This window comes from Leucopleurus acutus (assembly GCF_964270905.1).
Source record: "Leucopleurus acutus genome assembly, chromosome: 4".
Taxonomy (NCBI): Eukaryota; Metazoa; Chordata; class Mammalia; order Artiodactyla; family Delphinidae; genus Leucopleurus; species Leucopleurus acutus.
The window spans coordinates 130,574,783-130,593,664 of NC_139146.1; the positions used below are offsets into that span (position 1 = coordinate 130,574,783).

An 18,882-nucleotide genomic window follows, 5' to 3' on the forward strand; every position below is an offset into this window, starting at 1 on the left:
TTTGTTGGGGGACGGAGGGGGGATGGGGATGTTTGGCTATTTCCCTTCATCTATTTCCAACCTCCGATCCAATATTTGCAGCGAAAAGAATTCAAGGGCAACAGCTTCTTTGGTGAGAAAAGCTATATTCAGCTTCGCGTCATTGTGCCGTAAGTGACCCAGGCAGGCTGGCTCCAGAGCCCATGCTCCAAACCATCACACTGTATTACCTCTTGTGCTAAAAGAAACACCCTTGCTTTACCGTAACCAGGTAGCCAAAATGAAGGTAAATAAAAACCTCAGTTTTCTCCTCTTAGGTGCATCACCAGAAAACTTATTAAATCCTGATTACTGCATCTTCAGTTGCTAAAAATAACATAGGGGAAGGGAACAGCAACCTAACTTTCAAATCTCCCAAGGCATCTGCCATTTTATGATAATCACTTTATCACCTTCAGGCAGCCTGTGTGTATTGTTAGGAGTGAAGTTATACAATAATAGCATCTCCTAATGTTCTTCTGTAGGCAATGCTTGCTTAAAAGTGAAATTCAATAGGATGAAGCAATGTAAAGAGAAAAAAACAGAAAAAGTAACACAAGACCAGAGACAAGAAGGAACTAACTTCAGAGAGTATCAAGAACCCGAAAGAGGGCTTCCCTGGTGGCGCAGCGGTTGGGAGTCCGCCTGCCGATGCAGGTGACGCGGGTTTGTGCCCCAGTATGGGAAGGTCCCACATGCCGCGGAGCGACTGGGCCCGTGAGCCATGGCCGCTGAGCCTGCGCGTCCGGAGCCTGTGCTCCGCAACGGGAGAGGCCACAACAGTGAGAGGCCCGCATACTGCAAGAAAAAAAAAAAAAAAGAACCAGAAAGAAACTGTATGTATTGCAGAAAAAGATCCTCTAGTTTATTAAACTAATTCCCCCAACAAGGGAAGAAAGAATCATGTGAAGCAGGAAAAAACACACATGCAATTTACTACAAAAGAAGTGGATTTTTGCCCTTAGCTTCCAACCAATAACCAAATCATTTTGAACTGTACTAGGCATAAGCTTAAAAAACAGTAAACTGGGTTTAAAGCTACCTCCTGGCAAGGCACCATCCTCTGCTGGTCAGATTAATATAGGAAATTTATTTTACTTTTATATCCTTCACCCATTCTGTCCTTCATCCGCCTAATACAGGCTTTCTCAACCTCAGCACTACTGACATTTTGGACATCTGGGGACAGGGGAGGGCCGTCTCGCGCACTGCAGATGTTCAGCTGTCCATCCCTGGTCTCTACGCGTTAGATGCCAGCAGCACCCCTCTTCAGGAATCCTGCCAACCAAAAATGTCTCCAAATATTGCCAAAGAGCCCTGGAGTAGGGCTGGAGAGTACCAAAATCACCCCCAGTTTAGAACCTCTGCTCTCATATTTGAGTGACAGAGTTAGCTCTAGATGCTGAGATACTGCAATGACCAAAACCACATAAGATGTCAATATCATCAGGAAGTGTACACTCCAATCCCAGGGTTGGGGCTAATGAGATAGTACCATAATCCTCATCTAAACCAGTTAGTCACTACCAGTGGCAAACTAAACATAAGCACATAGATTTAGTCTTCATTTTACCCCCTTCTAGAACAGGGATAATAATAAGGTCGTCCCTCAGCATAAGCAGGGGATTGGTTCCAGGACCCACTTTGGACATCAAAATCTGCAGATGCTCAAGTTCTACAGTCTGGCCTCAGTTTCCACAGATTCAATCAACTGTGGACCGTAAACAACCTACACCATCCGCGGTTGGTTGAATCCGTGAATGTGGGACCAACCTGAGGATACAGAGGACTGACTGTACTTAAAAGGTTAAGAAAAAAAATCTCAAACAGTGGCTAAAAACATCTTCTTTGGCACTTGAGGAAGATGGCGGAAGGGTAAGACGCGGAGATCACCTTTCTCCCCACAGATACATCAGAAATACATCTACACGTGGAACAACTCCTACAGAACACCTACTGAACGCTGGCAGAAGACCTCAGACCTCCCAAAAGGCAAGAAACTCCCCACGTACCTGGGTAGGGCAAAAGAAAAAAGAAAAAACAGAGACAAAAGGATAGGGACGGGACCTGCACCAGTGGGAGGGAGCCGTGAAGGACGAAAGGTCTCCACACACTAGGAAGCCCCTTCGCAGGCGGAGACTGCGGGTGGCGGAGGCGGGAAGCTTCGGCGCCGCGGAGGAGAGCGCAGCAACAGGGGTGCGGAGGGCAAAGAGGAGAGATTACCGCACGGAGGATCGCTGCCGACCAGCACTCACCAGCCCTAGAGGCTTGTCTGCTCACCCGCCGGGGCGGGCGGGGCTGGGAGCTGAGGCTCGGGCTTCGGTCGGAGCGCCGGGAGAGGACTGGGGTTGGCGGCGTGAACACAGCCTGAAGGGGGTTAGTGCGCCACGGTTAGCCGGGAGGGAGTACGGAGGAAAAGGCTGGACCTGCCAAAGAGGCAAGAAACTTTTTCCTCCCTCTTTGTTTCCTGGTGCGCGAGGAGAGGGGATTAACAGCGCCCCTTAAAGGAGCTCCAGAGATGGGCACGAGCCGCGGCTAAAAGCGCGGACCCCAGAGACGGGCCTGAGACGCTAAGGCCGCTGCTGCCGCCACCAAGAAGCCTGTGTGTGAGCACACGTCACTCTCCACACCTCCCTCCGGGGAGCCTGTGCAGCCCGCCACTGCCAGGGTCCCCGTGATGATCCAGGGACAACTTCCCCGGGAGAACGTGCGGCGCGCCTCAGGCTGGTGCAACGTCACGCCGGCCTCTGCCGCCACAGGCTCGCCCCGCATCCGTACCCCTCCCTCCCCCCGACCTGAGTGAGCCAGAGCCCCCAATCAGCGGCTCCTTTAACCCCGTCCTGTCTGGGCGTGAAGAGACGCCCTCAGGCGACCTACACGCAAAGGCGGGGCCAAATCCAAAGGTGAACCTGGGAGCTGTGCGAGCAAAGAAGAGAAAGAGAAATCTCTCCCAGCAGCCTCAGGAGCAGCAGATTAAAGCTCCACAATCAACCTGATGTACCTGCATCTCTGGAATACCTGAATAGACAACGAATCATCCCAAAGTGAGGAGGTGGACTTTGGGAGACATGATAATTTTCCCTTTTTCTCTTTTTGTGAGTGTGTATGTGTATGTTCTGTGTGTTATTTTGTCTGTATAGCTTTGCTTTCACCATTTTTCCTAGGGTTCTGTCCATCCGTTTTTTTTCTACTTTAAAAAAAATTTTTAATAATTATTTTTATTTTAATAACTTTATTTTATTTTATCCCCTTTCTTTCTACTTTTTCTCCCTTTTATTCTGAGCCGTGTGGATGAAAGGCTCTTGATGCTCCAGCCAGGAGTCAGGGCTGTGCCTCTGAGGTGGGAGAGCAGAATTCAGGACACTGGCCCACAAGAGACCTCCCAGCTCCACGTAATATCAAACGGCGAAAATCTCCCAGAGATCTCCATCTCAACACCAGCACCCAGCTTCACTCAACAACCAGCAAGCTACAGTGCTGGACACCCTTTGCCAAACAACTAGCAAGACAGGAACGCAACCCCACCCATTAGCAGAGAGGCTGCCTAAAATCATAAGGCCACAGACACCCCAAACACGCCACCACACGTGGACCTGCCAACCAGAAAGACAGGATCCAGCCTCATCCACCAGAACACGGGCACTAGTCCCCACCACCAGGAAGCCTACCCAACACACTGAACCAACCTTAGCCACTGGGGACAGGCACACAACGGGAACTACGAACCTGCAGCCTGCAAAAAGGAGACCCCAAACACAGTAAGATAAGCAAAATGAGAAGACAGAAAAACACACAGCAGATGAAGGAGCAAGATAAAAACCCACCAGACCAAACAAATGAAGAGGAAATAGGGAGTCTACCCGAAAAAGAATTCAGAATAATGATAGTAAAGATGATCCCAAGTCTTGGAAATAGAATAGAGAAAATGCAAGAAACATTTAACAAGGACCTAGAAGAACCAAAGAGGAAACAAGCAATGATGAACAATACAATAAATGAAATTAAAAATACTCTAGGTGGGATCAATAGCAGAATAACTGAGGCAGAAGAATGGATAAGTGACCTGGAAGATAAAATAGTGGAAATAACCTACTGCAGAGCAGAATAAACAAAAAAGAGTGTAAAGAACTGAGGACAGTCTCAGAGACCTCTGGGACAACATTAAATGCACCAACATTTGAATTATAGGGGCCCCATAAGAAGAAGAGAAAAAGAAAGGGACTGAGAAAATATTTGAAGAGATTATAGTCGAAAACTTCCCTAATATGGGAAAGGAAATAGTTAATCAAGCCCAGGAAGCACAGAGAGTCCTATACAGGATAAATCCAAGGAGAAACATGCCAAGACACATATTAATCAAACTATCAAAAATTAAATACAAAGAAATCATATGAAAAGCAGCAAGGAAAAAAAACAAATAACACACAAGGGAATCCCCATAAGGTTAACAGCTGATCTTTCAGCAGAAACTTTGCAAGCCAAAAGGGAGTGGCAGGACATATTTAAAGTGATGAAGGAGAAAAACCTACAACCAAGATTACTCTACCCAGCAAGGATCTCATTCAGATTTGATGGAGAAATTAAAACCTTTACAGACAAGCAAAAGCTGAGAGAGTTCAGCACCACCAAACCAGCTTTACAACAAATGCCAAAGGAACTTCTCTAGGATGAGACACAAAAGAAGGAAAAGACCTACAATAACAAACCCAAAACAATTAAGAAAGTGGGAATAGGAACATACATATTGATAATTACCTTAAATGTAAATGGATTAAATGCTCCCACCAAAAGACACAGACTGGCTGAATGGATACAAAAACAAAACCCATATTTATGCTGTCTACAAGAGACCCACTTCAGACATAGTGACACATACAGACTGAAAGTGAGGGGATGGAAAAAGATATTCCATGAAAATGGAAATCAAAAGAAAGCGGGAGTACCAATTCTCATATCAGACAAAATAGACTTTAAAATAAAGACTATTACAAGAGACGAAGGACACTACATAATGATCAAGGGATCGATCCAAGAAGAAGATATAACAATTGTAAATATATATGCACCCAACATAGGAGCACATCAATACATAAGGCAAATACTAACAGCCATAAAAGGGGAAACTGACAGTAACACAATCATAGTAGGGGACTTTAAACACCCCACTTTCACCAATGGACAGATCACCCAAAATGAAAATGAATAAGGAAACACAACCTTTAAATGATACATTAAACAAGATGGACTTAATTGATATTTAGAGGACATTCCATCCAAAAACAACAGAATACACATTTTTCTCAAATGCTCATGGAACATTCTCCATGACAGATCATATCTTGGGTCACAAATCAAGCCTTGGTAAATTTAAGAAAATTGAAGTCGTATCAAGTATCTTTTCCGACCACAACACTATGAGACTAGATATCAATTACAGGAAAAGGTCTGTAAAAAATACAAACACATGGAGACTAAACAATACACTACTTAATAACGAAGTGATCACTGAAGAAATCAAGGAGGAAACCAGAAAATACCTAGAAACAAATGACAATGGAGACACGACAACCCAAAACCTATGGGATTCAGCAAAATCAGTTCTAAGAGAGAAGTTTATAGCAATACAGTCCTACCTTAAGAAACAGGAAACATCTCAAATAAACAACCTAACCTTGCACCTAAAGCAATTACAGAAAGAAGAAGAAAAAAAACCCAAGTTCAGCAGAAGGAAAGAAATCATAATGATCAGATCAGAAATAAATGAAAAAGAAATAAAGGAAATGATAGCAAAGATCAATAAAACTAAAAGCTGGTTCTTTGAGAAGATAAACAAAATTGATAAACCATTAGCCAGACTCATCAAGAGAAAAAGGGAGAAGACTCAAATCAATAGAATTAGAAATGAAAAAGGAGAAGTAACAACTGACACTGAAGCAATAAAAAGGATCATGAGAGATTACTACAAGCAACTCTATGCCAATAAAATGTACAACCTGGAAGAGATGGACAAATTCCTAGATAAATACAACCTTCTGAGACTGAACCAGGAATAAAGAGAAACTATGAACAGACCAATCACAAGCACTGAAATTGAAACTGTGATCAAATATCTTCCAAAAAACCAAAGCCCAAGACCAGATGGCTTCACAGGTGAATTCTATCAAACATTCAGAGAAGAGCTAACACCTATCCTTCTCAAATTCCAAAATATAGCAGAGGGAGGAACACTCCCAAACTCAGTCTACGAAGCCACCATCACCCTGATACCAAAAGCAGACAAAGATGTCACAAAGAAAGAAAACTACAGGCCAATATCACTGAGGAACATAGATGCAAAAATCCTCAACAAAATACTAGCAAACAGAATCCAGCAGCACATTAAAAGGATCATACACCATGATCAAGTGGGGTTTATCCTAGGAATGCAAGAATTCTTCAACATACGCAAATCACTCAACGTGATACACCATATTAACAAACTGAAGGAAAAAAACCATATGATCATCTCAATAAATGCAGAGAAAGCTTTCAACAAAATTCAACACCCTTTTATGATAAAAACCCTGCAGAAAGTAGGCAGAGAGGGAACTTTCCTCAACATAATAAAGGCCATATATGACAAACCCACAGCCAGCACTCTCCTCAATGGTGAAAAACTGAAACCATTTCCACTAAGATCAGGAACAAGACAAAGTTGCCCACTCTCACCACTCTTATTCAACATAGTTTTGGAAGTTTTAGCCACAGCAGTCAGAGAAGAAATAAAAGGAATCCAAATCAGAAAAGAAGAAGTAAAGGTGTCACTGTTTGCAGATGACATGAAACTATACATAGAGAATCCTAAAGATGCTACCAGAAAACTACTAGAGCTAATCAATGAATTTGGTAAAGTAGCAGGATACAAAATTAATGCACAGAAATCTCTGGCATTCCTATACACTAATGATGAAAAATCTGTAAGTGAAATTAAGAAAACACTTCCATTTACCACTGCAACAAAAAGAGTAAAATTTCTAGGAATAAACCTAGCTATCTAGGAATAAACCTACTTAAGGAGACAAAAGACCTGTATGCAGAAAATTATAAGACACTGATGAAAGAAATTAAAGATGATACAAATAGATGGAGAGATATACTATGTTCTTGGATTGGAAGAATCAACATTGTGAAAATGACTCTATTACCCAAAGCAATCTACGGATTCAGTGCAATCCCTATCAAACTACCAATGGCATTTTTCACAGAACTGGAACAAAAAAGTTCACAATTTGTATGGAAACACAAAAGACCCCGAATAGCCAAAGCAATCTTGAGAACGAAAAATGGAGCTGGAGGAAACAAGCTCCCTGACTTCAGACTATACTACAAAGCTACAGTAATCAAGACAGTATGGTACTAAGAGGGAAGAGATATGGGAACACATGTATATGTATAACTGATTCACTTTGTTATAAAGCAGAAACTAACACACGATTGTAAAGCAATTATACTCCAATAAAGATGTTAAAAAAAAAAAAAAGACAGTATGGTACTGGCACAAAAACAGAAATATAGATCAGTGTAACAGGATAGAAAGCCCAGAGATAAACCCACGCACATAGGGTCACCTTATCTTTGATAAAGGAGGCAGGAATGTACAGTGGAGATAGGACAGCCTCTTCAATAAGTGGTGCTGGGAAAACCAGACAGGTACAGGTTAAAGTATCAAATTAGAACACTCCCTAACACCATACACAAAAATAAGCTCAAAATGGATTAAAGACCTAAATGTAAGGCCAGAAACTATCAAACTCTTAGAGGAAAACATAGGTGGAACACTCTATGACATAAATCACAGCAAGATCCTTTTTGACCCACCTCCTAGAGAAATGGAAATAAAAACAAAAATAAACAAATAGGACCTAATGAAACTTAAAAGCTTTTGCACAGCAAAGGAAACCATAAACAAGACCAAAAAACAACCCTCAGAATGGGAGAAAATATTTGCAAATGAAGCAACTGACAAAGGATTAATCTCCAAAATTTACAAGCAGCTAATGCAGCTCAATATCAAAAAAACAAACAACACAATCCAAAAATGGGCAGAGGAGCTAAATAGACATTTCTCCAAAGAAGATATACAGATTGCCAACAAACACGTGAAAGAATGCTCAACATCATTAATCATTAGAGAAATGCAAATCAAAACTACAATGAGATAACTTCTCACACTGGTCAGAATGGCCATCACCAAAAAATGTAGAAACAATAAATGCTGGAGAGGGTGTGGAGAAAAGGGAACCCTCTTACACTGCTGGTGGGAATGTGAATTGGTACAGCCACTATGGAGAACAGTATGGAGGTTCCTTAAAAAACTACAAATAGAACTACCATATGACCCAGCAACCCCACTACTGGGCATATACCCTGAGAAAACCATAATTCAAAAAGAGTCATGTACCAAAATGTTCATTGCAACTCTATTTACAATAGCCAGGAGATGGAAGCAACCTAAGTGTCCATCATCGGAAGAATGGATAAAGAAGATGTGGCACATATATAAAATGGAATATTACTCAGCCATAAAAAGAGACGAAATTGAGTTATTTGTAGTGAGGTGGATGGACCTAGAGTCTGTCATACAGAGTGAAGTAAGTCAGAAAGAGAAAGACAAATACCGTATGCTAACACATGTAAATGGAATCCAGGAAAAAAAAATGTTATGAAGAACCTAGGGGTAAGACAGGAATAAAGACACAGACCTACCAAAGAATGGACTTGAGGATATGGGGATGGGGAAGGGTAAGCTGGGACAAAGTGAGAGAGTGGCATGGACATATATACTACCAAATGTAAAATAGATAGCTAGTGGGAAGCAGTCGCAAAACACAGGGAGATCAGCTCAGTGCTTTGTGACCACCTAGAGGGGTGGGATAGGGAGGGTGGGAGGGAGGGAGATGCAAGAGGGAAGAGATATGGGAACATATGTATATGTATAACTGATTCTCTTTGCTATAAAGCAGAAACTAACACACCACTGTAAAGCAATTATACTACAATAAAGATGTAAAAAAATAAATCTTCTTTAAATAAAATACTTGAAAATAGGTAACACACACCTGAACCCACTGATAAATGTTAATTTCATTAAAAAGTGGGCCAACTGGACAACACAGGCCTCCTGATGTAATAACACAACAGGAAGAATACAGCACTGCTATGATGTATTCTTGCAATAAATAAACAAACAAAAGCCGAATGTGAATCTAACGAAGCCTATAGACTTAACTATTAGCTTATAGGAAACATGACAGATAACAGAGAAAGCTGAGGATACCACCAGCCATATCTAAAATGTGGAAAATTCTATTTTAAAAAATGACTCAGGGGCTTCCCTGGTGGCGCAGTAGTTGAGAGTCCACCTGCCGATGCAGGGGACACGGGTTCGTGCCCCGGTCCGGGAAGATCCCACATGCCGCAGAGCGTCTGGGCCCGTGAGCCATGGCCGCTGAGCCTGCGCTCCGCAACGGGAGAGGCCACAACAGTGAAAGGCCCGCGTACCGCAAAAAAAAAAAAAAAAAAAAAAAAAAAAGAGTAAAAATGACTCAGGTTCATCAACAAATTAAATGCTGGGGGGGCGGGGTAGAGGGAGGGGACTGCACAAATGAAAAACGACTTAAAACGTACCAACCAAATGAAATGTGCTGACAGTGTTGAAATCCTGAAGGAATTAAAACAAACATTAAAATACGTTTTTGAAAAAAAAATCTGTAAAAATGGAACACAGATTGAGTACTGCATCATACGCATTTTGTTAGGTATGATAATTATATTCTTTTTGTCTTTTCTGTAACGTCCTTTTTTTAAGTCCTTACCTTTTTTGAGATATGCACTCAAGTATTTATGAGTGCAGCAATACGTTTCAGAAAATCTTTAAAGTATTATTCCAAAAAGTGGCAGTAGAGAGACTAATGAAACAAGAAGTGTCGAATGTTGAAAACTGAAGAGCAGGATAATGGGGCCATGAGGAGTCATTATACTCATCTCTCCGCTTGTATAAATTTGAAATTTTTAAAATATACAAATTTTTTAAAACACAAAATATGTAATATAAGTTGATTCTAATGTGCTTGTTGGAACCCAAATAGTATTTACCTGAAAATCAATCCTGTGGGTTGGTTGAAAAGAACTGATGATGGGGGAGCAGTGCCATTTGTCTGCCAGGCAAAAAGCAAAGTCCCCAGCAGACCCACAGCCTAAGAATTACAGTCGTGACTGTTTTCCATTCCCTTACTCCGTGTACTTGTCCTTCATCTATCCTCAAGCTTTGTGATCATTCATTTCCTTTCTTTTCTCAAGAAAGGTGAATGCTCAAAGAAATGCTGAAGCTTTTCAAGCTCTAGTCCTAGATACTTCCTATAGTAAATATAAAACTCAAAGTTTATCTTAAAAAAAAATAAAAAACCTCATCAAGTAAACTTCTTTTCAAATCGCTCGGTATATGTATGTCATCATTATAATCCTTTAAGTTCACATGGTTTACACTCAAACGAAAACGTCTTCATTTTAGCCCACAACATAAAGAAAAGATTCAATGAACGTAATAAACAGCCTTCTTCCTTACTGTTTCAGAGCATTTAATTCCAAAAACTCACATCCACAATAGACTCTATTTCAAAACCCAAGTCTATTCCAGGTCTGTTCTGTTGCAATTTATCTCTCAACTGATGTTCACTGACTATGTCCCACACTTCCTGGGACATCATTAGGTACCTCATAAACGTTCTCCTTTCTCATAAGGTTTGACTTTTGAGATGCATGTTCGGAGTCTGCGTTTGCTGTGTGTTAAACACCCAAACAGTCCGCTCTTCCCCCGCCCCACTACCGAGAGGAGCTCACCTCAAATACTGTTTCAGGGCACTCGTTATTGTCTTCACTTCCCAATCTATAGAATTCTCCAGGTCCACCTCATTGCAGGTTTTCACATCTGGTGAGCAAGCAAGGAAGAAAAACATAATTCAAACCTTGACCAAATGGCTCATCTTTAAACAGCCAAACCACAAATATTGAATTCTGTGGTTTCCTATAAAAACATTACATCTAATTTCTTATCATATTATAAGCCATATTCTTTTATCAGACATTTCTCGCACTTCAGAAAATCTGTAGTGAAGATCGAAGTAAAAGGGTAAGGGTTGGGCTGGGAGTAGGGGAGAACTGGACAGAGCATTTAAATATTCATAACTGCAAAGCATGTACAGCTATTATTATTACTACTGCTACTCTTATTAGAAGGTACTACTCAGTAGCCATGGCTTACAGCATGTGGCACTTTGCAGTGGCTATACATTTGAACTTGTTTCAGGTGGCACGATTGCTATCACACTGTGTCATGACAGGGGAAACAGGCAGTACCCTTAATGGCAAAATTCCTATTAGAAGAACAAGAAAGTCAGTGGGGGCAAAGGATGGGGAGTCTGGTCCCACACTTCTAAGGTTTATACTCATCATATTATCTTTCTGAAGACTAATACATGATCAACCAAAACAGAAATGACACATAAACTTAAAAAGTCTTTCATGGGTAATCTTTCACATTAACGTTACAATCTATACACTCAACCAAGAAATATTTACTGGAAGCCTCTATGTAACATGTCTGACATTCATTCTAAATTAGTTTTCTTTGTCCTAAAAGTATGTTAATGATGCATTTCTTACAAATGCCCTTTCAAATATCTAGTAAACTCTAAAAAAGATGTAAAACAGGCACTAAAAAAAAGAAGAAGTAGAAGAGTTGAAGGAGGAGGAGGGCAGCGCAATTAGTTCTGTAAAGGAAAAAGTCAACCCTGGTTGAAATAAAAGGAAAGGATAGTGGGAAAGGCAAGCATTCCGAGTGTGGTGGCATCTCCGAGCCTTGTGAGCCTGGGCTACTGCACTTGGCCGTGACCTGGCAGCAGGGAGGAGCGTGCAGCAAGGGACACACACCTGGGCTTCAATCCCGCCTCAGCCCTGACCAGTCTCACCACCCCAACAAGTCAGCTCCAAACCTCTCTGAACTTCAGCTCTTCATGTGCACGACGGAGATAACGTACACGCTCTCGTGGAACTACTGAGAGCATCAAAGCAAATCAGGAATGTACGCAGATTTCCATAAATCATCAAATGAGTGGGTAATTACCACAGCTGAGTCACCAAAAGTATAAGCGCTCAGTGGTGGTACCTACCCTCGGGAGGGAGCAGTAAATGGCTTATGATGAAAGACATCAAACAATCAAAAGAAACTGGAGTGAGTTTCTACGCTCCAATCACACAAAGGAGAAAATAAGAGATTTGTGGAAAACACTTACTTCTCCCTCACTCCAGAATGATGTTTCAACTAAGACCCCCCCAGAAAACTAGTCGTTTCAGGTATTTTTTCCTCCCTTACACTGTATTTGTCTATATACAGAAGGAAACTTGTTAGTATACCCTTTTCAAACTAAAGTTCAAAAAGAAAATCCTGTCCAAATGGGACCACCATGTTAAGTCATGCATGTCACTTAAAAAGTTTGAGGCTTCGGCATGGGAAAGGATGGGTGACAATGTAATGTTATTTCTCAAACTTTTTGAAAATAAAGTAAAACAGGAAGTGAAGTTTATTTCACAGCCGTAACATCAGATACATGAAGTCGATTACTCAAAAGTCTGGAAACTTTTCAAAGCACTTCAACAGCTCTTGATTACAGCAACTGACAGCAATATGCAATAAACCACAACAATGGCAATTGACACTGATTACATTTTGATCGGTTCCTACAGTTCAGAACTCATTTGTTACTGAGTTTGTCAGACAAGCCACAGATACATTCAAGAAATCAAATTAAGCACCCTGATTAAAGGTGCAATCCTTTATAACTAGGACTAAATAATTCTGTTCTAAAGGCTTTGCCAACCAATTACTGCAGTAACTGAATATTCTCTCTGTCATTAAGTCAATTATTTAAATCTCATACAAGTCAGATAACATTTTCAATCAACTTGCTACCAGCAAATCACCATTTTAAAATCCAGGAGGCTTCTAAAGGAAATCTTTTATTTTCAGCTTTTGACCAAATGATCATTCTATATTTTGAGAACCATAGTCTTTATATGAAAAAATAAGCCATCCTTTGAATTCATGGAATAAAAAGGAGCTGTCACATGGGAAGCCAATGACTACATAATGTCTATGGTACTAATCCTCTATTAAATTTTCACTGTTTTCAAATAACTCAATCATCCCTAGCAGCTCTTAACAATCCGTGGATACACTGGGACTAGGTAAATTTGTTAATAACTTATTTGGGATTCAAACTTAAAAATGCATTTAAGAGTGTTCAATCAGAATATATGTTCTACCATAAATAAGGTAGAAATTCTGTTTCCTTTCTGGCCAAGGAACACTACACCTCGTGGATTGGTTTAAAACCTAAACTAATGAACAGAGATACAAATAGTTGACTTTTTATTTCGGTAAATGCTTCATAATTCTATAACCAGGGGTCATTTTTTTGAAACCGGAAACTTTCAGCCCAGCCCAACGCGCTGGCACCCTACTCGACACTGACTTGGGTCCCAGTCTAAAGTACTTAGAGACGCCCAGTGATTGAATGAGTTTGGAGAATATTCTTTATAATCCAAAATCAGAATCTTTTTCAGCTACATTAGTTTACTTTTTCCCTCAATCTTTGTGAAAAGTCCTACAAACAAAGTAAACATGGTAATATGTTTATAGCAAAACTCCCCTAAATTAGTCTGATTTCTGGCTTTCTATGGTTCTCTGTCTTAAAATAAAATCATCCAGCTGTTTTTACAAATTAAATTTAGAAACAAACAGAAAATTCACCAGCACACACAAGCTACCACCACATTTTCCCAGCACTTTCCCTTCCCTGCTCTGATGCTTTCATTCCAAAGAAGGAGAAGAAGGAAGAACACAGGACAATTCTAACTCGGCAGAGTTCCAACCCACCAATTGCGATAATTCATCTGTTACATTTTCACCCCACTTACTAAAACACCGTGACTCACCCAAAGACACCTCATCTGCTATTTCTCCCTGCCTTCCCCAATTGCTTCAAGTTTCTAATAAAAAAAAAAAAAAAAAGAAGGAAAAGAAAAACACCTGTAAAGGGAAGGAATGTAATTGCTCACTGGGGCATGTTCTTGTGGAACCTTAAGAAACTTGGTCCAAGGGAAAGCTAGGAGGCTGGTGGAAAATCCAGCAGACCACTACTTTCTGCCCCCAGGGATGGAAGCTGACCAAGAAGGCAAACAACTCTCATCACCAGGGGAGAAGGGCAGCTGCCCACTCCTTTACCTGACCTGGAGGAGTACAAATGGTGGTCAGCTGCCATTAGTACTTCATGTGTGGCGGAGAGGAGAGAAGAAAGGGGCAGGGGAGGAAAGGGGAGCGAGAAAAAGGAATGGGGGAGGGGAAGAAGAAGAACAGGAAGGGGAAGGAGAAGAAGAACAGAGAGAAATATTTTTCTCTATTGTAATTTTAAACATGAAGGTCATGAAAACACACCCAGTAGAGACACAAGTGAAGAAAACATGCAAGATACTAAGCATGCATCCTTCTTTTAGAAATCACCACAAACTTTTACACAGGAGTATTTAAAGAATGCTGAAAATATTTTAAATACAAAAATATTTTATGTAAAAATGGCAATAAAGGAAAAATAATAGCAAAGTAAATGATTAGCTCTCAAGAACTAAAGAGAACCAAAGTGAACAGAAGTTCCTGTCAAAAAATATAAAACGACTTGGAACTTTATCTCAGATTTTTTAAAAGTTAGGTTACTTTTCATTTCTGCAAAGAAAAACACATTCCAAACAAAAAGTACTTAGAAAAAATTCAAATTTGAAATAAACGTTATCTGGAGGAATCGAAATTTTAAAAAATAACTGCCTAAAAATGTTAAAACTTGGTAAATCTGGGGAAGGGGTATTATGGGAGTCTATTGTACTGTTTACTTGCAATTTTTCTGCAGGCTAGAGATTATTTCAAAATAAAAAATTTTGGTTTTTAAAAGTAAATAAATAATTTAAAAAAAATAACTCCTAGTACCAAAAATGGGCAAAATTATCAGAATTAATTGTCTACTGGAGGGAAAAAAAATAGATTGGTACAAAAGAGCAAAATTAAAAATCTGGCAGACTCACCCAATTTTTTTCTCTTAAACATACATAACTTTGAAACAATGTAGAGAGGTTGGGAAATGTAGAAAATGAGTATCTACAGAACAGTGTGTACACAACTACTCAGAAACTCAAATTCTTTTTTTGGAAGAGGTGTAAGTTAGTTCAATTTGAACACTTGCTGAATCAGGAAGAAAGGAAAGAAACATCTTAAGGTAATCTTAAATTCATTAGGAAATAGTGAATAAACCTCTTTCGTTAAGAGCTGAAGTTTGAGTTGGTAACATAAAGTAACAAGAAAATGATATTAACGCTAATAAAAATCCAAAATTTGTGACTGACCATCTTAAATTCATACTAGGAATTATTTAGAGATGAAGTGAAATAAATTTATCCTGTGCCGTTCCCTTAAATGCATTACTTAATAAGAAAACAGTAAGTCAGTATCTTTCCCTTGTGTCGATTCTCTAATTTCCTCTGATTGCAGAATGATATGACTGAAAACACAGCATTTCTTTTTGCCAGCAGCTTAAATGAGGTTGTGTCATGCTTGTGTCCTGGACTTCTCTACGCTGAGCCTCACGGAAAGTGAAAACAGTTTTCCAGGTCATGAATTTTTGAGGGTTTAGATATTTTAAGCACCTTGCAAGTTCAGAACTGTCTTGGGACATTTCCCATGAGCAGAGGAAAGTACCACCCAAGTCCGGGGATGTGGATGATCATATGGTTTTTCTAAGTTTAAGAACAAATTTGGAGACAGCTTAACACCTCAGGGTGACCACAGGGACACCTGCTTGTTTGAGCTGCCCTTGAACATGAATGAGAAGATAATAAAATACAGCTATCGTCCTTATAACCGATTCACTGCCAAGTGTGCCTTTCAGCCTTTCTCCCTTTCTGATACTAACAGAGTCTTCCAGTTCTAATCACCATAACACCATCTTGGAAATGAGAGAAGTGTTTCTAATTTTAAAATTAACTAAAAGCAGATGCTGTCGTCCCATTAAACCCTGCCAGCTGCTACTGAACCACTGGCAACCTGAGTCTATTTCATTTGGAGCCCACTAATGGTAAAAAGGAAAATCTGACTGCCAAAACTGCATACCCAAGTCAAACCAGAGAGGCAGAAAATGAAAACAACGCGTGAAAGCGAATGTATTCTAATAAGGCTCTCCAAGTCATGACGAGGCATTTTTCCTGTGGTTAATAAGCTCAGAAAAGAGTTGTTGCTTATTAAATCCTGAATTCAAACGCAGCCAAACAAGCAACGCTATCCGTAACATCCCGGCTGATTTGATTCAGCTCGGTTGATGTTTGCTCAAAGTAAGTCTTTGCGACAATGCTTTAAGATGCAGACGGGTTTAAATGCATTGACAGAATACCTGAGGGCCCTGTTGATATTGATTAAAGTGAGATATCAAATAAATTAATATTTAGCAAGGTCATAATGACAGATCGGTTTGACACACAGGCCCTCAAGCCTGATGAGTTATCGTCACCCCCCAGGAGGCAGCCTGCTTTGGGGTCATGGGGGGCGGAGGAGCAGGGCCTCTTACAGGTGGCACTGAGCTGACAGCAGAGTGTAATGTAAAAGCGCTTTGTCATTCACATAACGTCTGGGGTAATGAAATGAATTCACTTTCTGGCTTCCTCTTGTCTGCGATGCCAAAGAACACTGTGTTATCAGCACAGATGGAGCAGGCATGGTTCTGGAGAACAGCCTGGTGCAAACTACAAACAAGCCACTGTGCATACCAATGAATCCCTGAGAATCAGACCCTTGCTGTTGAGTGACAGTTGTGGAAGCTCCAGAAAAATGCGCGAGTCCCAGTGGTCTTGTGCAACCAAATGTACTGTCAAGACTTTGGACGGGCAATTTGGAAGCCATGCAAATCACAGAGGCCTGGCTGCTACTCCCCTGGGAGAAGCAAGCAGTAGAAGACGTTCACCCATGAGCTGCCTTCTTTTCTTCCTCCATTTCTTAGTAAGGGGGACCTGAGCAAACGCTAACCGACTTCTCTGAGCCAACTGTCTCTGCTCAGGAGAAAAGGACTCCAAGACAGCAGACGAAAAGGATGGATTCCCAAGTTACGTTACTATGAAACACTGAGTTGCAAAGACAACGAACATAAACAAACAATGCATGGAAAATGATTAGAAAAGAGGCATACCCATCAACATACTCAGAAGTCTCTGGACCTTTGAACTCACCCCCACAACTCTGTACAATCCTTGGTCGTTTATACCTATTTGGAAGAGACGAAATGTTAGCAAATATGAGACAGTCAAGTCTGAAAAGCTGTCAACAAACAGTGGCACTCAGAATCCTTGCTAACTCACGTTAGCAGCATTCCTGTTGCCTATAAAAACAACGTTTGACAAAAGTGAGTGTTTACCAACTTGCCTTAGCAGCTTGGTATTCATGACTTATGGTTGGAAGTTGATCTCCTGAAACACTGTTGCAGGTGGCCAAAATGTAAGGAGCCAGTGGTTATGAAAAAAAGTTGATTAAGTAGTACTCACACATACCAATGCAATTTGCAAAGATGCACGGCACCTCTCATGTTTCTATGTTTACTTATTCTTCAGATTTGTCTTGAAAACTTTTAGCCTTTTAAAAATAATATGGTGCTGATTAGGACACAGGAAGAAACCGTTGTGTGGACGATTCTTGAAGACCATGGAAATCACTCACTCAAAAGTAAAGCAAAACTTGTTTTGTTCAGGGTTTTTTTAAGAGCCATTACAGGCACTGTCCAGTAAGAAGCACTGAGACTCCAAAGGAGGATCAGAGGCTGCTTCACTGGGCTGCCTTTTGTTTCGTTCTCCTTACTCAGTTTCAAGCTTCTGAAATGTCCTATTCGTCTGTTCTTTGCTGAATTGTGTCCCCCAGAATTCATATGTTGAAGTCCTAACCCCCAGTATCTCAGAATGTGACTGTTTCCGGAACTAAGGTCTTTAAAAGAAGGGGTTAAGTTAAAACAAGGTCATGAGGGTGGGCCCTAATCCAATATGACTGGTATCTTTATAAGCAGAGATCAGGCCACAGATGCAAACGGAAGGAAGACAGTGTGAAAACACAGGGAGAAGATGGCCATCCACAAGCCGTGGAGAGGGGTCCTCAGAAGAAACCAGCCCTGCGGACACCCTGTCTCGGATCTCTAGCCCCGAGAACTCTGCGAAAATAAACTTCTGTTGCTTAAGCCACCCAGTCTGTGGTACTTGATTACGGCAGCCCCAGCAAAACAGACACACCTTCTCTCTCGATTGTCTCTAGAGAGCTCAAAGGACCAGAAGAGGAAAGGCTGGCCCTTCAGCCTACACAAGACTATTAAGAAGGCTCAAGAATCAAAGTAGCAGAGAGGCACCTTCATGATGGGAAACACTGACTCCAAGAGCAGAGGAAGATGCAGGTCAGCCCTGCCAGGAGTTGGGAAAAAAAAAGAAACTGTCAAGAAACACAAAAATCAGAGCTTGAGCCTGCTGGAGGAGAAAACACCAGCCACAGCCCACTCCTTCTGTCTCCTACAGGCTAGAAGACCATGTCCAGAGAATTTTAAATACCAGAGGATTTTTGTCAATACTACTCTATTTAAGAAACCTAAAATAGTGGCCTCAAAGCCAGAAGCCAAAAGAGCAAGTCATATGCTGCAAACAAACGTGCCCTCTGAGAAGTGCCCGACATACAAAGAGAAATGACATAAGAATGTTACTTCAGCA

The 18,882-nt window shown here is 40.8% G+C and overlaps 1 protein-coding gene across 1 annotated transcript in view; it reads right to left on the minus strand.

The window, feature by feature from the left end:
• The window catches only part of ARHGAP10 (Rho GTPase activating protein 10), a 328,476-nt gene that overhangs the window by 113,210 nt on the left and 196,384 nt on the right, over positions 1 to 18,882 (minus strand). The window contains exons 14-15 of the mRNA XM_082838763.1: positions 17,334 to 17,408; positions 10,897 to 10,984 (exon numbers count right to left, since the gene is read on the minus strand). Coding sequence (XP_082694889.1) covers positions 10,897 to 10,984; positions 17,334 to 17,408 — 163 coding nt within the window. The remainder of the gene's footprint in view (positions 1 to 10,896; positions 10,985 to 17,333; positions 17,409 to 18,882) is intronic.